The sequence below is a fragment of the Boeremia exigua genome (assembly GCF_020726555.1).
Source record: "Boeremia exigua strain MPI-SDFR-AT-0100 chromosome Unknown C7974scaffold_10, whole genome shotgun sequence".
NCBI classification, from domain to species: domain Eukaryota; kingdom Fungi; phylum Ascomycota; class Dothideomycetes; order Pleosporales; family Didymellaceae; genus Boeremia; species Boeremia exigua.
Window position 1 is genome coordinate 570,475 of NW_025763527.1, and position 17,132 is coordinate 587,606.

The 17,132-nt window shown below is 54.1% G+C and overlaps 8 protein-coding genes across 8 annotated transcripts; 3 read left to right on the top strand and 5 right to left on the bottom strand.

The window, feature by feature from the left end:
• Positions 1-214: 214 nt before the first annotated feature.
• Positions 215-2,200, bottom strand: C7974DRAFT_33374 (uncharacterized protein). Its single transcript, XM_046139143.1, has 3 exons — positions 1,981-2,200; positions 1,797-1,931; positions 215-1,749 (listed from the first exon to the last, which is right to left on the bottom strand). Exons 1-3 carry the CDS (start codon positions 2,107-2,109, stop codon positions 268-270), a joined length of 1,746 nt encoding a protein of 581 aa, XP_045993906.1. The 5' UTR covers positions 2,110-2,200; the 3' UTR covers positions 215-267.
• Positions 2,201-2,934: 734 nt separating this feature from the next.
• On the bottom strand, positions 2,935-6,660 carry C7974DRAFT_317457 (P-loop containing nucleoside triphosphate hydrolase protein; the record flags this gene model as incomplete). Its single annotated transcript, XM_046138600.1, has 1 exon — positions 2,935-6,660. The coding sequence occupies one exon, from the start codon at positions 6,658-6,660 to the stop codon at positions 2,935-2,937; it is 3,726 nt and encodes a 1,241-aa protein (XP_045993907.1).
• A 624-nt stretch (positions 6,661-7,284) lies between these two features.
• On the top strand, positions 7,285-9,767 carry C7974DRAFT_341388 (phosphoribosyltransferase-like protein). Its single transcript, XM_046139275.1, has 2 exons — positions 7,285-8,226; positions 8,277-9,767. The coding sequence occupies exons 1-2, from the start codon at positions 7,686-7,688 to the stop codon at positions 9,512-9,514; spliced, it is 1,779 nt and encodes a 592-aa protein (XP_045993908.1). The 5' UTR covers positions 7,285-7,685; the 3' UTR covers positions 9,515-9,767.
• A 221-nt stretch (positions 9,768-9,988) lies between these two features.
• Positions 9,989-12,001, top strand: C7974DRAFT_426890 (uncharacterized protein). The gene is made up of 2 exons (XM_046144541.1): positions 9,989-10,668; positions 10,718-12,001. The coding sequence occupies exons 1-2, from the start codon at positions 9,996-9,998 to the stop codon at positions 11,692-11,694; spliced, it is 1,650 nt and encodes a 549-aa protein (XP_045993909.1). The 5' UTR covers positions 9,989-9,995; the 3' UTR covers positions 11,695-12,001.
• A 100-nt stretch (positions 12,002-12,101) lies between these two features.
• On the bottom strand, positions 12,102-12,959 carry C7974DRAFT_378803 (uncharacterized protein; the record flags this gene model as incomplete). The annotated part of the gene is made up of 3 exons (XM_046140425.1): positions 12,102-12,723; positions 12,774-12,837; positions 12,884-12,959. 3 exons carry the CDS (start codon positions 12,957-12,959, stop codon positions 12,102-12,104), a joined length of 762 nt encoding a protein of 253 aa, XP_045993910.1.
• A 398-nt stretch (positions 12,960-13,357) lies between these two features.
• On the bottom strand, positions 13,358-14,641 carry C7974DRAFT_400502 (uncharacterized protein). Its single transcript, XM_046142513.1, has one exon. It carries the CDS (start codon positions 14,185-14,187, stop codon positions 13,564-13,566), a length of 624 nt encoding a protein of 207 aa, XP_045993911.1. The 5' UTR covers positions 14,188-14,641; the 3' UTR covers positions 13,358-13,563.
• A 236-nt stretch (positions 14,642-14,877) lies between these two features.
• C7974DRAFT_436033 (prolyl 4-hydroxylase) lies at positions 14,878-16,431 on the top strand (the record flags this gene model as incomplete). The annotated part of the gene is made up of 3 exons (XM_046145104.1): positions 14,878-15,148; positions 15,198-16,046; positions 16,103-16,431. 3 exons carry the CDS (start codon positions 14,878-14,880, stop codon positions 16,429-16,431), a joined length of 1,449 nt encoding a protein of 482 aa, XP_045993912.1.
• Positions 16,432-16,562: 131 nt separating this feature from the next.
• C7974DRAFT_415985 (chromosome transmission fidelity protein 8) lies at positions 16,563-17,018 on the bottom strand (the record flags this gene model as incomplete). Its single annotated transcript, XM_046143942.1, has 1 exon — positions 16,563-17,018. The coding sequence occupies one exon, from the start codon at positions 17,016-17,018 to the stop codon at positions 16,563-16,565; it is 456 nt and encodes a 151-aa protein (XP_045993913.1).
• Between the last annotated feature and the right edge of the window lie 114 nt (positions 17,019-17,132).

Sequence of the window (17,132 nt, forward strand, 5' to 3'; positions counted from 1 at the left end):
AGAGACTCCCGAGCTCGTTGGTGGAAGGTATCTGATTAGTCCTTGGTAAGTTGCATACAACACTCGGACACAGCATAGGCAGCAGAGTCTTCCTACAATCATGGGCGACTAACGAACTGCAACTAACACCAGATGTTTCGAACAACGCTATGCTAGATGCGTGCGAAACAAGACCGTGGACATGAATTGCGCAAAGGTCGGTATAGTGTGATGCGTTCATTACTATTTACATTCATAGACCGTCATCACTGATCATTACATCAACCATCACACCCTCCTGGGCGGCAGCACAGTCGGCACCGGCGGCCTGCTCGTCGTCCGCGGCAGCTCCGGCACCGCCACCGTCGGCACACACGCACACGCACTACTAACCCGCGCCACAACCTGCTCCGTCCTATTACCACCACACCCCTGGCGCGCGAAATCCGGAATCCCCTGCAAGCCCTCGTTCTCGCGGCGCAAGTACCCGTCGCAGAAGCCAATGCTCTCCTCCAGCCGGCCCTCGATGCTGCTCGCCCGCATGCTCACCAGGCAGCTGTCCGACTTGCACACGGCGGGCTTCGGACACGTCTTAGATGTCATTTTGACCACGAACGAGCCGCGCTCGATCGTGTGCACGAAAATAAAGCCCGAGGCGAAGTTGGCGTAGCTGCTCCACGAGCCCAGGAACGCCACGGTGCCGCCGCCCTCCAGCTCGTCGTCCTCGGGGTGGATGTCGAAGAAGCCCGCCTCGCAGATCGAGTCGCCCGACGGATCCTTGGTGATGCTCGAGATGTCGTACACGGTCAGGCCCGCGCCGTAGTTGCTCTGGTACAGGTAGCCGTCGACGACGTACTGGTTGTGGTCGATGGCGCGGCGCTTGCCCTCGAAGTTGCCCGAGTAGTGCGGGTTCTCGAGGTCGCGGATGTCGAAGATGTGCGTCGTCGGCAGGCCCTGCGTCATGGGCCCGACTTTGGCGTCGCGCTCGTCGAACTCGTCGTCCAGGAAGATGTACTCCTGCCACTGTTCGTTGTTGACGACGCCCTGGTGCACGTACTCGGCGCCGGGGTACGACGTGATGGAGATGATGTTTGTGGTGTTGCCGTTCTTGTTGGTGACGTCGTAGATGGTGAGCGTGTCCTCGTTGTAGCCGTAGCAGATGTCGCGGCCGTAGTAGCGCTTGTCGGGACCACGGTAGACCAGGCACTCGGCGTCGTGGACGTAGCCGTCGCCGGCGGCGCAGCCGGGCGAGAAGACGTTGGAGGGGTCGGTCATGTTGAGGAAGATGAGACCGCCGCGGCAGGGCAGATCACCGCGGACGCGGATCGTCTCGTTGCCGCCGACCGAACCCACCGCCATGGCGTAGTTGAGCTCCTGGTTGACGACGATGTTGTGCGTGCGGCCGACGGGCAGCTCGTTCCAGTAGCCGGTGAGGTCATCCTGGGTGAAGTTGTGCGGGTTCGCGGGATCGAGGGTCAGGATCTTCTTCATGTCGAAGACCTGGACACCCGAGTTGATGGCCTCAGATCCAATGACGGCGTAGTCGCGCAGGATGCGGATTTCGCGCCAACGGGAGCCCACAGGGTCGTACGGAGGTAAACGGCCAAGGTAAGAAAGTTTGCCCTCATGCGTGATCTCGGCGAAAGCGGTACCGTCAAATTGGCCAATGGCTACGAATTCACGGCCGTCTTCAGAGGTCCAACCCCAGGAAGACGAACCCTGACCAACACTGCCGAGCTGTGCGTGAGGCAGGAAGTGGTACAAGTCAACCTGCGCATGTCAGATCTGTATCAAACCTCGAGAAGGAGAATACGTACATTGTTGCACTTGAACGTGTTGTTCTTGTCTCCGGGAACCCCAGCCGCGAAACCATCCTTGCACGCAGTGTAGCCCAGTTCCGGGTACTTGGAGCTATCCATGGCACCCGACGCCATCTCCGCGTCCCACTCAGCCTATCCAGGACGTCAGACTTGTTGGGTACTCAATTGGATGTAATCTCACCATCTTCATGCCCATGATCTTAGCATGCACGCTGCCATCAGCGTACTCCTCAGCAGTGCCAAGAGCAGCCGCCCTGCTCAAGCCCACAAAGGACGAGCAAAGCGCAGCAAGACCGAGCATGTTCACCATGATGACTGTCTACCTCTGAGGGAAAGAGGAGAGATGCAATTGCGCGTGATCGACCATTCCCCTCGCGCCCGCCTGGTATAAATACTCGACGCTCATCAAGTGCCTGACTATCACCCAGCATCACCTTCCCATTGCAGCTAGGCCTGGTGCCGTCATGTCGGTCTTGGATTTCTCGTGGCAGGCATGGAAGCGGAAATCTGTAAGCCGGGGGCTGGCGCCAACGGTGGATGCTTGGCCGATGACGAGGCGATAGCGGACTTGGCAGTGGTGGCTTGGGCGGAGGGTTTCTTGGCTTCCCCGCCTCCACACGCACAGTGCTTTGTTGCGACGTGCGGATTTCCGTCAGTTGCGGGTGTCGAAATCGAAGCTCCCTGGGCTTGTTTTGTCGGTTGCTGTGTAAGGATATTGGCAGCGCTGCCCAAGAGCTCTTGTCCAAGGCCCGCCTTTTCACCGTGGAATCGCCGTCTCCGCGCGTCCCGATCACTGGCACTTGGCTCGCATGGCACTAGCGATAACGTCAACCCGGATTCCCAGTACGTTTGCTCGCTCTTATGCCCAGTGATAGTGATGAACTTGGCAGAGGTTAGCCGTCGGCGTTCCGAAGCAAAGCGGCATAGCCTGGCAGATTTGTGTAAACTGGGCAGGTGAGTATCCGTGTGGTTCGCAGCATGTTTCTTGGTCACATCTGGGGGAAGCAGATGAAGATAGTCAGATAATGGAACTGTATTAGTGAGGGAGATTCGTTGTGTATGGAGCAGAACTTCTAAGAATTGGCAGTGGACGCGAGCGATATATACTCCAATTCTCACTCCACGTCAAACATGCTCAAACATGCTCTCCCAGCAGACCGGAACTTGGTTGTGCGATCGCCGGCCGGTACGTTGCTCCGTCCCCATCTCCAATAACGATCGGCGTACTGGCTCCACTTCCTTTCGAGGGTGTTGTGCGTTTAGATGTCTTTACCCTTTTTCTCGATTTCTCTGGTGTGCTTACCTGGAATCGGTGGTACTTGTCTCGGTTCGGCCGACCGAAGAGCTGCTGTGGGGCCGTCAGCAACGCAAACTTCGATAGTCCTTGTTCATTGCTTGAGGCAGGCAATATCTGTGCGTTCTGGATGATCTCGGTGATGCCAGCGTCATCTTCCAACTCTTTCGCTTCCGAATGCTGAGCGCGACTCATCTTCTTTGCACGTTCAAAGATTGCGTGCTCAATGGTATGTTCAAGGACCAACGTCTCGACTAGTACTTCCTTTGTCTGGCCAATCCGGTGAGCTCGCTTGATTGCTTGAGCCTCAAGTCCCGGACGATTGATCGGATTGACAATGAGAATGATGCTTGCCGCATTTAGGTTGAGACCCAGAGCACCGCAGGCAACATCGATGAGCAGGACTCTCACAGAATCATCTTCGTTAAACAGCCTGACGTACTCCGAGCGCTTCGTGTTGTCCAGCTGTCGAGCGTAGATACGGTGATTTACGTAAAGCGCTTCCAGGCTTTGTGCGATGTAGAAAGCAGCATTGTCACCATCATAGAATATGATAATCTTCTTGGTGGCTTGGTGCTCTACCACCTTGTCGATGAGGTATGTGAGTTTCGCTGAAGTGGTACCAACAATGCGTGTATCAAGCAGTGGTGAACATGGAGGCAGCATCGCTAATTCATCGTCGGGAGTTATCTTACGTTTCCTTAGACGAGCAGGCAGAGGAGTCATTGGCTCTGGAGCATCGGTAGATTCGCTGTCGATGGTCTTTGCCGGCGGTGCTTTGCTGGCAAGTATCGATGTACGTCGACTGCTAAGAGGCTGAATGAGGTCCCTGGGTATTCCTGACTTTGTGAGCATTGATTCATCGTTCGATGCATCGTTGTCGGGCAGTTTGAATTGCTGTTCCGCTTCAGTCATGGCAGAAATCCTTGCTTTTCCTGCTCCGCCGATCAAGGCCAAGTCTTTGGCAGGATCATCCGATCTGACATTGCTATCGATGTGCAACTGGCCCTCAAGTAGTTGCGTCAAGCCGACCATCGTAGGTTTTTCAGGGTAGGCAAATGCAAAATACTTCTCGCTTTCTACTGGCCAGGCCTCGACTGCAAAACCAACCTCATGCGCTGTACTCAAGGCTACCCAATCTGGCGTTGCTGGAAGGCTTGCTACTGCCTGACTGCTTTCCAAAAGCGACCTAGCATCTTCCAGAGAACACTTTCTGTCGTCTTTGGAGAGATATTTGGTTGTTGTTTCCAATGTATCCACGACATGTTTGACGCTGAAGCCAGTCCATGTGAAGTTGGACTGACGCAAGTTTCGGATGAGTGTGTGCCTTGGCTTGATGCTGTTCGGATGGAAGAGGTAGTCGACGTCGGATCGCTCAGAGGTGATGGCGTTCGCGCGCAGAACCTGGATGAACAAATTCGCCGTCATCTTGTCAAACCAACATGGTTGGAGGTATACGACGTTGTGCTTGAGTGGAGGAAGCACGATGTCCTTCTCAACATCTTCTGGTCTGGTCTTTACAACGAGTCCTTCTAGGGCACGTTGAAAGCACGACGAAAAGCTTGAATAGGTCTTCCGATGTGAATGCTCATGTCGATACACGTATTCATCCCATTCAATTCCACCTTCGGCACTCGAAGCACACCAAGGGCGCACCATGAGGTAATTCGATGCAAGTGATCCTAGTGCCTTAACTGCCTTTGATTCATCTGTAATGTTGAATGTTTTGCGCTGCTCAATTACTGAATCGCGAAGCAAAGTTGGATGTTCATCGTTGACGTCCATTGTTGACATGTCCACTTCAACGCCAACTAAATCCTTTGCTGGCGTACCAGACACGACCCATCGCCGTTCGACCAGTATTTGTTTAGCGACCAGCACTGCATTTGAGGTCGCGGACGAGAAGTTGTGTCCCTCGTCGATTATGATGCGAAGCCAGTGAAGTTTCAGGAGAGGTGACTCGTATACTGTTCCGCTGCCAAAGCAGTTGCAATCTGGTATACGGGTTGCGCCAATATATGGACAGATACAAGAACGGGAGACGCCTGCCGCATAACGGCGGCCCTGCTTATCGGTCCCATCCTGAATCTCTTGCTCAAAGCGAGTGCGCGTGAAGAGGATCACATCGTATTTCATAAGCTCTGTGGGCGCTGGTAGCTCACTTGTAAAGTCGAAGCCAGCAGAATCAGACGAGGGGATCTTCGTCTGATTGCGCTTAGATACTGTATCCACGACAAGGATTTTGAGAGCTTGCGGGAGGAGGTGCTTTCGAATCTCTGATTGCCATTGATGTAGCAGATTTTTGGGGACAACTAGTAGAGTACCAGAGCACATGGCGTATTGCCTTGGAGGTGGGATCTTAGTTGCACGGTTCATACGTGGCAGCTCTGGCGGTATCTCGTAAAATGGCACGTTGCTATCCAGAACCGCCTGTAATCGAGGTACATTGACATCGGCATGCTGAGCCATATCTTCCAGACATACCTTGTCAGGAATCGCGTAACGACCAGGTACATTAGCTGCCATCTCCTTCAAAGTGCCTACACGGGCACGCATGGGCAAGGGCTGTCGAAACATCTCAGGTATTTGAGGATAGTGGCCTTGGCTCGCAAGGATCAACGCCAGGCAGATGATTGTCTTGCCCAAACCCATGGTCTCTGCTAGAATACCGCCACGGTTTGACTCGTAGAATCTCTGATCTTGCAGAAAGGAGCCATCTCGCGCACAGTACAGGTACTTATCTCCATTGGGTGATATGCGAGTCTCCAAGCGGGGATCAAGTTGCAACTGAGGCGCAGCCTCCCGTTCTAACATCAAGCTAGCTGATCTAGCTTGGTAGGGGTATAGCCTAGTCCTCAACCCTTTTAGAGGTTGTTGTCCATCATCTTCCCATTCCGAGGCTTGTGCAGACCCCAGTAAATCGTAGGCGGCTCTTCTGGTGTAACGATTCTTTATTTTGGCTGGATCTGGTGCCGGCGAAGGTAGTTTGTTGAACAGATAGTACAACGAAGTATCTAGCCCACCGGCCCATAGATCGAATGGCTGTACCTGTGCGTCCGAGAGATCCGCGTTCCATGCATTGGGCGAAGTATCAATCTGGTGGAGTAGGTGGCGGAGTGCTTTCTTCAACGTACTACCGCTACGGCTTATCGAGCGGCGGCTCCAATCTTCAGGGAGCAGATAAACGCGAGCAATGCTGCGTAATGTCTGAGATGGAGAGCAAAATAGGAACAGCCGTATCCATCGTGCATCTAGCAATTGAGAGGCTTGAATGCCAATGATGGATCTGATTTCCTCTGGTAACTGGGATCGAAGAACCTCACTCCATGCAGAGTCAAGATTTGGTGTCACATTGACTTGCAGGGGTACAGGGTGCTCCAGATGAACACAACCCAGGGCGATGTAGTGCTTCAGTTCATCAAAGACCTCTTCTTCCGCGCAAGACGAGATTGAGGTGTGAGGTGTCGATACAGTGGTCGGATAGTCTTTGCTAGAGCCTGATGATGTAGCATCGTCGTGTGGAGGATTCGTGCAACTAACGCTGCAGCTCGGTGGCGCACACACCATTGCGGGTCCACTCATTGTTCATGTGCATGCTCGAGCGTGAAACTCTTGGAAGGGCGAACTAGGCCTGGATCAGTACGATATCGGATGGGTTTGTGCGGTGTGCTGGAAGGACGAAGTAAGATGGAATTCAGAGGAGGCAGCAGCGAGGTGATGATACCACATCCGCGCTAGCGCTACCGCCGCTAGTGGTGAAGTTGCACCCTCACAAGGCCTCCCACAGAGCCTCGAGTGTTTACTCCTTACCTCGACAAAAGGTGAGTTCGTATCGGTCGTGGCTTGGGTAACACACCCATGCACTCTAATCGGAGTCCCTAGGGCTTCCGGTCCCGAAGACGCTAGCTGAGAGGCACAGCGACACAGCATCCCTCATGCAACATGGCGATGATGGAGCTATGTGGATCTTGGGCGAGAGTGCAGTTCTACAGTATTAGTCCACTATTCTCCCTTGTGTGATGTCGATGCAGTATACAGTCTCAGCAAAAGCAATTCCTCATGCTCGGATGTTGTTCGTGAAAGCTTCCGTATTGTGGAGGTGCCGGCCCTCGGAGCCAAGCGCCGACCCGCCACTGGCCGGCGGTCCGATTTGACGCGTTCCCTCTTAACCAAAATTTCTGCTCCCCACGAGCTCCTCTTTCACAAAATGTCTCCGCACGCAAGAACGCCTCAGCGCTGTCCGAGGACCCTCACGACACAAGTTTATGGCCGTTGCGAATTAACAGCCGCTGGTCGCGTTTCCACACCTACATCCAACTTCCATCCCAGCTGAACGCGTTCACATATCCAGAGGCGCGTACATCTACTAGGTGTGTAGCTTTTCCCAATATTTAAGACCCTGCTCCCACGTTATATGATGAATTTGTCATTTTTTAGATGTTAGACTTGCGACATTCGAATGAGCGCACAAAGACTTTCTGATCGTAGCCACCACCCCCACTACTGTATCCGCTTTTCCGCAGCGAAACCGCAACTGACGCGATTGATCAGATTCGTGTATTCTCAACACCTAATATTTCACAACCTTCACCATGTGTGGAATTATTGCCGTCATCCACGGCGATCCGAAGTCGTCGTCGGCATCCGTCGAGATCCACGATGCGCTGTATCTGCTGCAGCACCGTGGCCAGGATGCTGCTGGTATCGTGAGCTGCAGCTCTGGTGGACGCTTTCACCAGTGCAAGGGCAACGGCATGGCCTCCAAGGTCTTCGCTGACGGAGCACGTGTCGCCGACTTGCCCGGATACATGGGCCTTGGCCACCTTCGCTACCCCACCGCCGGCAGCAGTGCCAACTCGGAAGCCCAGCCGTTCTACGTTAACAGCCCGTACGGTATCTGCATGACCCACAACGGCAACCTCATCAACGCTCCTGCCCTCCGCGAGCGCCTTGACCAGGTCGCACACCGACACATCAACACCGAGAGCGACAGCGAGCTCATGCTGAACATCTTCGCCGATGAGCTTAACGAGACTGGCAAAGCCCGTATCAACGCCAGCGACTGCTTTGCAGCCTTGGAGCGCATGTACGCGCTGTGTGTTGGCGGTTGGGCGTGCACAGCTATGCTTGCTGGTAAGCAGATTTTCACTCGATCGGTCAAAACACATCCTGACAGTTCCCAGGTTTTGGTTTGATTGGCTTCCGCGACCCCTACGGCATCCGTCCTATGGTGCTTGGCTCGCGACCCTCCGAGACTGGTCATGGATTTGACTACATGATGGCCTCCGAGAGCGTAGCCCTTGTTCAGTGCGGATACAAGACATTCCAGGACATCCTGCCTGGTCAGGCTGTGATTCTCGAGAAGGGTAAGGAGCCCGTTTTCAAGCAGGTTGCCAAGCAAGAGACCTACACACCCGACATCTTCGAGTACGTCTACTTCGCTCGTCCCGATTCGGTCATTGACGGCATCGACGTTGATGAGAGTCGGCGCAACATGGGATACACACTCGCCGAGACCATCAAGAAGCAGCTGGGCCAGAAGATTCTTGATGAGATCGACGTGGTCATGCCTATCCCAGAAACCAGCATCACATCTACTGTGTGCGTTGCTGAGGCACTAGGAAAGCCCTACGTAGCCGGCTTCGTCAAGAACAGGTACATCTTCCGCACGTTCATCATGCCGAACCAGAAGATGCGGCAGAAGGGTGTTCGCGCGAAGCTCAACCCCATGGTGCAGAAGTTCAAGGGCAAGAACGTGCTGTTAGTGGACGACTCTATCGTTCGCGGTACGACTTCGCGCGAGATTGTCCTTATGGCGCGTGAAGCTGGCGCAACCAAGGTTTACTTCGCCTCCTGCGCACCCCCCATTACCAACGCTCACATCTACGGAATCGATCTTGCGTCATCGTCCGAGCTTATTGCACATCAGCGAGACGCCGCCGCTATCGCAGAGCACATTGGCGCAGACGGTGTCATCTACCAGACGCTCGAGGACCTTACAAGAGCATGTGCCTCGTTGTCACCGCGTGACCCCAAGACACAGAATTTCGAGGTTGGTGTTTTCTGCGGCAAGTACGTCACGCCCGTCGACGCTGGCTACTTTGAGCATATCGACCGCATTCGTGGCGAGAGACGCCAAGCCAAGGTATTGGACAGCGCCAGGGCCGCCGTGTTGCACGGCACAGCGAACCCACAGCAAGTTCGTATGGCTGCTAAGGGTGTCGAGGTTGACCATCACGGCAACGTCATTCCATCAGGTGAGAGTGAGAACAGCCCTGAGTGGCAACCGGTGAGCGACAGCGGGATTCAGAAGGTTCCTGCCGATGACATCGCTGGCCTCAACAATGCCGGTCCGGAGCCTGCACCAGCAACGAACGGTAGCAGCCAGGACATCAGCTTGCACAACCACAACGACTACTAGGTGGCCTCGATATGAACAGTTGTCTCAGCACATTCAACTTTCTTTTTTTAGACGCAATATGAATCACGAAAATTAGGGAAAGGATCGGTGGCGTCGGAGGGGTTCTGATACAAGCTTTAGACTTGCTCTCGGAGGCATACAGTCCAGTGGGCTATAGACGGTCTCTTCCTCGGTGTGGCTCGATATGGAGTTGGTATGAGTGTATGAACGCCCAGTTCCACAGCTTTTAGTACAATTACTCTGTTTATCATTGTCACTCTTGCGCTCTGCAGCTGTGAGCGTTACAAACTTGCTAAGCTCGTACTCTGTTACCAAACTAATCCACCTAGGCTTGCTCACTCTCTCACCTGGTCCTATAGACAACTGGCTTTCGGCTTCACCTGCTATTTAGCGTCAGCTACCGATCTTCGTGTCGATTTTACAACCTCCGTCTTTCGCAACCCTAGGTACAAAATATCTCTAATATCTTGCTGGCGCAGATATGGGTGGCCACGCTTTCAAAGACCTGTACTGCCCTCGCATACCACCCAACGTCTATGCCGAAGTCAAGTCCATCACTACAGCAGCTCTACGGACAGTTTTCTCCCACGTCACGGTGCCCTTCGAGATCCCAGGTAAACCCGACTATGGCGACATCGATTTCCTCGTTTCTGCGCCCCTGGGAGAAGCAGATCTCACGCTTAGTACCTTCCCGTTCCAACGCGTCGTCCAGGCCATCAAATATGCCTTGGACACGCCTCATGGACGCCGGGGCTTTCTGACGCCCGACTGTATGTACTTCGCCATCCCGATGCCTGCCACTTCGTCGGCTTGCTGCCTTGATGACAACGAGGGCTGTGATATCAGTGAGTGCAGCGACGAAGAGCCAGAGACTTGGGTCCAGATCGATGTCAAGGTTTGTTTCAAGCCTGAATCGTTCTTGTGGACGACATTTGAGCTTGATTACGCCAGCCAGTCCAGTATCTTGGGCAGTATGGTCAACCCGCTTGGCTTGACGCTTGATCCCGAGGGCTTGCACGTGAGGGTGAGGGAGATGGAAAGTACGGACTGGGCTGGTAGCATGGTGTGGGTTTCGAAAGACCCGTGGACGGTTTGCAGGGTGCTGGGTCTCAGCCGAAAAGTTGTAGACGGCGCGTTTGAGAGTGGAGAAGAGAGTGAGTGCAATGAACGAAACTGTATGGGTGAATATACTGACGCAGATAGTCTATGAAGAGTATACCAGTAGCTGGCTGTTCCACCCTGGGAACTTCAAGGCCAAGCTCGAGGACGAGAGCTACTTGGTACAGCACCCTCATAGGTCAAACTTCTTGAAGAAGTGGATTCCCGAGCGTTACTCTGAGCACAAGTCTTACGACGATGGAGAAGGAGATCTGGAAGCGTGGACGGCGCGAACCCGATTAACAGTCAAGGAGAAGATCTTCACCATGTTCCCACATGTCGCGGAGGGATACTACGCCAAACGCTCCCATCACGTCAACGAGGTGGAAGAACGTCGACTTCGAGACCTGATCACAGCCGCCATTCCAACCGGCACCGATGGCTGGCGTGACGACTTCAACATCCCGCACATTGTCATCCGACAGCCAGCCATTCAGACTCCTCCCAGCACGCCACGCCTCCATCCAGCACTGCCGCAGCACGGTGAATTCACACCGCCACCATCTCCAACAAGCAGACCCCAAAACACCCCCAAATCCGCACCAGCACCCATCGCCCTGGATCCAAACCACCCCAGCACGACTCTCTACATCGACGCCCTCCCCCGCCAACCACCCCATCCCTGCAAACCCGCACCGCCCCCGCAATCCATGTCCGCAGCCGCCCGACTAGCTTGCCTTGCGCGGTGGACCGCCTTCAGCGCCACCGGATCGCCGTACCTCCTCACCTCTCCGCACGCTAAGGACTTCGATCTGCAGTGGCGCGAGGCCGTGGAGGCTGGGAGCAGTGACGCAGAGTTGGCGGAGTGGGCGCAGGCGATGTGGTGGGTGGTGTGGGTGCGGCAGTGCGTGGTCAATTGGCGGGGGATGTGGGCGAAGCGGTTTGAGAAGGAGGATGTTCGGGCTGAGAAGGCGAGGGTGGAGGGGATGAGGGAGGAGGAGGTGATTAGGTGTGAGAAGGAGGTGGTGAGGAGGAGGCTGGAGGGGTTGAACAGGGCGTTGGCGCTGTTGGTGGAGGATTAGGGGCTACGACTCTCTTTCCGTGTGCTATACTTCACGACAAGGAGTAAGGACAGAGAAGATGCTCTGCAAAAAGTTGGAACCGATCTGGCGGTCGTTCATGCTGTCTGCTTGAAGCAAGGAACGCTCCTCGCTCTGCGCTGCACGCATCCTCGTATGATAGCATATTCATTATTGGTTTGATTGATTTTCTTTTTGTATCATGTTCTACAATTGTACGTCTTCGGTCTGATATTAGAATTGGTAATTGATGTTAGCTCGCACTAGCCCTCACGATTATCTGAAATGGCTGATGCGAGCACACACCCCGGCATCACAGATCGATCAGTTACAAATTTCAAAGACACAATCAACATATAGAAGGAGAAGTGGTAACCATAGTACTTCATGAGCTATCTAATCCTCTCCGATCAAGCATTCGCCGTCTTATCATTGTAATAATGAATCGTCTGATCCACACACCCAGCCGGCGTCTGATACAGATAATTTCCCAAGTTGATATACAACTGCTGCCCCGCACACACATACCACGCCGCAGCATTCGGCCTCGTGACGCCCGCCACACTCCACGTGAGCCCATCGCCCTGCCAAGCAAACTGCCCGTACGTATTCTTCGTGGTCGAGAAAGTCACCGACAAGGAGTTGCCGTTGATGTACCGCGTCTCCGACACCACGGCGTACAGTAGCTTCACGGCCGCGCCGGGCGCGGATACGAGTTGCACAAGCTGTCCGTCGACGACTTGCAGTTGGCCGGCGGTGGTGTAGTCGCCCAGGAGTGCGGGGCCGGTGGCGTACAGAGGGTCGGTTTGGATGTATTTGTGGAAGTTGGGTGCGGCGACGGCACGGATCCAGTAGTAGCCGGGTTGGAGCGTTGTGCCGGGGCCGGTGCCTATTGGTGTGCCTGTTGCGGCAGGTGGGCTTGGAGTGGTTGCGGTGCTGCCTGCAGTGGTCTTGGTAGCAGTTGTTGTGGGCTTTGTCGAGGTGGCTAGAGTTGTGACGGCGGCTCCGGGTTGGCATTGCGAGTAGTAGTCACTTCGGTTTTGTCAAAAGTGCACATACATCGCTGAGGTTGCTGAGCTTACTTGATCTTTACACAGCCAGATCCTGCGTTACATGTGGTGTCTCCGCTGTGGTTCACTCCGCCGCCTGGAAGACATTAGACACGATAGATACTCTGCACGAGTTTACTTACATTGCTGCCAATCTCCCACTGCAGCAGAGACTGAACCCGCGAAGAGCGCAAAGCTTTTGATCCTTGTAAAACGCATTTCCAAATTTGAAGAGTGACTGATCTGTTGAAAACCCTTGCAGTATTCTCACAATGGAATTATATGTTCGTCTTATACATGGTATAATGTCAACCTTGGGGAATTGAGCCGCCGGTCCGGAACAGCCGTCTAAAGTAATTGCACTATGGTAAGCGAGGGCTCGGGCAGAAGAGTCACGGAGCCGTGGTCGAGGCTTGAGCACACTTGTTGTGATTAAGACGAAAGGCAAAGCTTGAGTGAAACAATCTAGAGTGGACTGAGTATTGACATTATTACAGTATGTTGTGACCAGAGATGTCAAGAAACACAACAAGTGAAGTATCAGGCAACTTTGTTACTCATTCGATAGTGTTTCAACGTTGCATTCAGTTTATTTAAGTTAGTAGACTTGTAGAGGTGCTGCTATTTAGTTATTTATTTAATTAAGACTTATAAATGTACGGATGGGTAGTACGGAGCGAGCTTGGAACGAGTTGGAGGAAGCTGCTGAATTTCGAAGGTCGGTCATTAAAAGAAGGTCTTTAGACAATTTTCAGCACATGGTTTATGACAGAATGAGACTAATACAAGATCCTCTTTCTAGCTGCTCACGGCCCTGCGATGATTATTGCAAGATCTGAAGTCCTCCTGCACCCTCGGTCCCGTCGCGAGGGCCAATGTACATGATGTCGTGGAGGCATTGCCTCCAGTTCTTATCAGAGGTATCAGATTCCAGACGCTCATCATCGGGGATTGTTTCCAGGCGCCACCAGTATTGAACTTTGACCAGTAGTCCCTGGCCAACACCCTCATCCCAGAGATCGACCCGCATGCCAACCCAATTCTGCTCCGTCGCTCTTGCTTTCAACTCATTTGGGGTCAGATGGACAGGTGATGTTACGGCTCCATCACCAAAGTCGCACTCAGATGCGCGCAAAGGTCGGATTGTATACACACCCAGGCTTACTTTGACGTTGCTCACAGTTTGCGAAGAGTCCTCAACGTTTTCGGATCCATTCAAGTCTTGCTCGAGTGGTATGTCGCCTTTCTGAGCATCCTTTAGATACTGCACAATCTCCTCTCGACTCGTCGCAGAATAAGATGGTGTGGTTCTGCAGATCTGCATGCAACTCGGAGAGAAGAACAACCCCTTCCTGTCGATATCTTGGGTGTGACGGTATGCGTGATAGCATCTTTTGATGTGCTCGACAAGCTTCTCTTGGTGATTGATAGTATTATGGTCGTTCATGGCTATTCTGCGTACTCGTCGATTTGCACCTTTCTAAACGCAGTCTGATGCAGTGATGAAGTGATCAAGTAGCAGCTCTGTCTTCGTTCTCTGCACATTGATGGATAAGTGAAACGTGGCACATATGGTGCACTGTCAGCTTTTTGACTAATCGTCTCGAGGCTGCTGACCCCTCACGTAAGTTGATTTTACAATGACTTAAGACCCAGGAAACTCGACAATGGCGAGTATCGCAATCCTTGAGACCAACGCAGTCTATCGTGCGTAAAAGTCAGCCCTAACACGTCTCACGGATTGTTAGCAGTTTCAAAGCAGCGTTATGGCGATACTGTGGCCGCGAAAGGCGACATGGCCCGGTACCCCCGCTACGCGAGAGTGCTACTACCCTTAGCAAATTTCTAGAAGTAAGACGTCCGAAAGACCATCAAGCGCAACAGTAGCTAGACCGTGTCAGAGGACGGTGCTGGAGACATGGCTGATGGAGAAGGTTGATGTGGGGAAGATGGACCGTGCACTGGCGTTATCGATATGAACTTTTATCGCCACTTACATCTCACGAGACATTTCAAACCCATTGGGATTAATTGAGAAAACTCCTGGCGGCTACGAGAGAACAGAAGATTCAAGAACAATTTTCTAGGATACCTGCAATCACACAGCCCTCACAGCGTCTCGTAACCAATCGTCGCCATGGCGAAGAGGAAGCGCAACAATGCCTCGAACAACGCCGTGAAGAAGCAGGCGACGGCAAGCCTCCCAAGCCCACCGCATGAGAAAGACACTGCACTAGGAGCACCAAGCATACATGCAGTCATATCACCTGAAGAGCTGGATATTGCTGTCGAGACTTTGCAATCCTTGTCAGAACACCCAGCTTTGATCAAATCGAAGGCCTGTAAGGACCTTAGGGCGGCCGTCTACAACTTTCGCCAGGCGAGCACCACAGGAATGGCTGCAGCTGGTATGCCCAGCGTTTGCTACGATGAAGATGAGCTGCTAAGTACAGACAGAAAACAGCAATCTCACCGGCCGCATTTCTGCAGCGCTCACGGATGGAAAATACACAGACGCTATGATTCTCCTAGCAGAGATGCGTATCCGGAAGGAGACACCATCACTTGGAGCATTGTGTCGCTGGGTGCGCACACTAGATGTGATATCCGGACTCTCTATTCACGTCCAAGTACCAAGCCAAACTGTCGTTGGAAAAAACGCCAGCAATGAGCAGCTTGTTCGAGTTCTGGATGCCATCCTCCGAGTCACTGGCCCAACAGACACCACATCCCACGGCATTGACGCAACATCAAGCCCCATCTCGCTCCAAGAGACCTGGAATTTACGGCCTGCCACAGAGCCCACGCGCCAGCTGCGGCGCACCATCAAAGACAAGTCCATCTTCACATCCACCCCAATCAACAAGGACAACTTCCGCGTCATCGAGACAACACCCGGTCCGCTCCGCAAGCCGCCGAACCTGCACCCTGCCGTTCTCTTTGCCTCGCAAGACGACACAGTTCTCCTCGGCGAAGGTCCCAAGACAGAAGTGTACCACCACCCAATAGTGCCGAATCTCCGCCTTATCAGGGACGTCCTGACTCCCGAAGAGTGCTCATCGATCATCTGCGCAGGTGAGACCGTCGAGTTCATCCCTGACGCGCCAATGCGACCCCAAGGCGAGGACACAAGCATCCTCGCGCACAACTTCTACTGGATCGTCGACCAGGCGTTCCACGATAAGCTGTGGGATCGTGTGAAGGCGTTTGTGCCGGAGTCTGTCGGCGGCAGGGCGGTGAGGGGTATCAACCGGAGATTCAGAGTGTACCGCTATGTGCCAGGAGCAGAATACAGATGCCACATCGGTGAGTCCTGCCGATCCCCGTAACACTTATATTCACGTTTGCTAATGGGCTTGTAGACGGCGCATGGCCACCCTCAGCCATCGATCCGGCGACCGACGCGTACCAGTACGATTCCTCGCCCTCGGACGCCCGCCAGTCGAGTCTGTTCACATTCCTGATCTACCTGAACGACGACTTCCGCGGCGGCGAGACCACGTTCTTTATTCCGAGTGTGAAGGAGGGCGTCATCAATGCATACCCAGTGAAGCCGATCATGGGCAGTGTCGCGGTGTTCCCGCATGGCGAGGCGGCAGGTGCGCTGCTGCACGAGGGAACGGGCGTGGTCGAGGGAGCGAAGTATGTGATCCGGACCGACGTCGAGTATGATGTAGACCCCACCGTTTGAGCGACGAATGCATCTCTCACAAGCCTCATCACCCATCATGCGCACCTGATTGTGATGTTTTCGCCGAGTGGGACATTTGGCCTCGTCCTATCACCCTGCCCCTTCGCGAGTCATCATGCACCGCTCGCCTCTCACGTCTCCTCCGTACCCCCACCCACCGGCTCTGGCCGCCCAGAAAACACAATCTTATGCCTCACCACCTCAACAATCTGCAACTCCTCCTCTCCCGCCTCACCCTGCATCTCCACATCCCCCTCCGCGTCCTCGTCCCCGCCCCGCCGTCGCACCACCGCAAACGGCTTGCCCAGTTTCTTGCACTCCCCGACCATGCGCTGGTTGTCGCCCACGTACAGGTACACGCGCTTCATCCACTTGGTGTCGTCGGCGCCGTGGATATCGGGGTTGTACGTCGGGAACACGAGCTTGCCGACGCGTGTCGACGTGGCGGAGGGTGCGGGCGGGGGGAAATGGATGGTGCCTTGGACTTCAAGGAGGGCGAGGCCGCTGGGCGTGTGGAGGAGGGGCGGGAGCGGGTTCTCGGGGGTGGAGGGCGGGGCGGTGGGAGGGTGGAGGGTGACTGTGGGCATTGTGGGGGTCGCTGGGGCGAGTGGGAGATATGAGGGTGTAATGTCTTGGAGGTGGAGGCTGTGCTGTGAGGTTATGTGCTATGGGCGGCGCGAAGGATCTTGAGAATTGGTGAC

Bases quoted from the DNA above. Each gene is read 5' to 3' on its own strand.
- C7974DRAFT_33374 (XM_046139143.1), bottom strand. From the start codon at position 2,109: ATGGTGAACATGCTCGGTCTTGCTGCGCTTTGCTCGTCCTTTGTGGGC. The intron at 1,932-1,980 runs GTGAGATTACAT...CGTCCTGGATAG, and splicing joins AGATCATGGGCATGAAGATG to GCTGAGTGGGACGCGGAGAT. The intron at 1,750-1,796 runs GTACGTATTCTC...TGACATGCGCAG, and splicing joins ACACGTTCAAGTGCAACAAT to GTTGACTTGTACCACTTCCT.
- C7974DRAFT_426890 (XM_046144541.1), top strand. From the start codon at position 9,996: ATGGGTGGCCACGCTTTCAAAGACCTGTACTGCCCTCGCATACCACCC. The intron at 10,669-10,717 runs GTGAGTGCAATG...TGACGCAGATAG, and splicing joins GTTTGAGAGTGGAGAAGAGA to TCTATGAAGAGTATACCAGT.
- C7974DRAFT_341388 (XM_046139275.1), top strand. From the start codon at position 7,686: ATGTGTGGAATTATTGCCGTCATCCACGGCGATCCGAAGTCGTCGTCG. The intron at 8,227-8,276 runs GTAAGCAGATTT...GACAGTTCCCAG, and splicing joins GTGCACAGCTATGCTTGCTG to GTTTTGGTTTGATTGGCTTC.
- C7974DRAFT_400502 (XM_046142513.1), bottom strand. From the start codon at position 14,187: ATGAACGACCATAATACTATCAATCACCAAGAGAAGCTTGTCGAGCAC.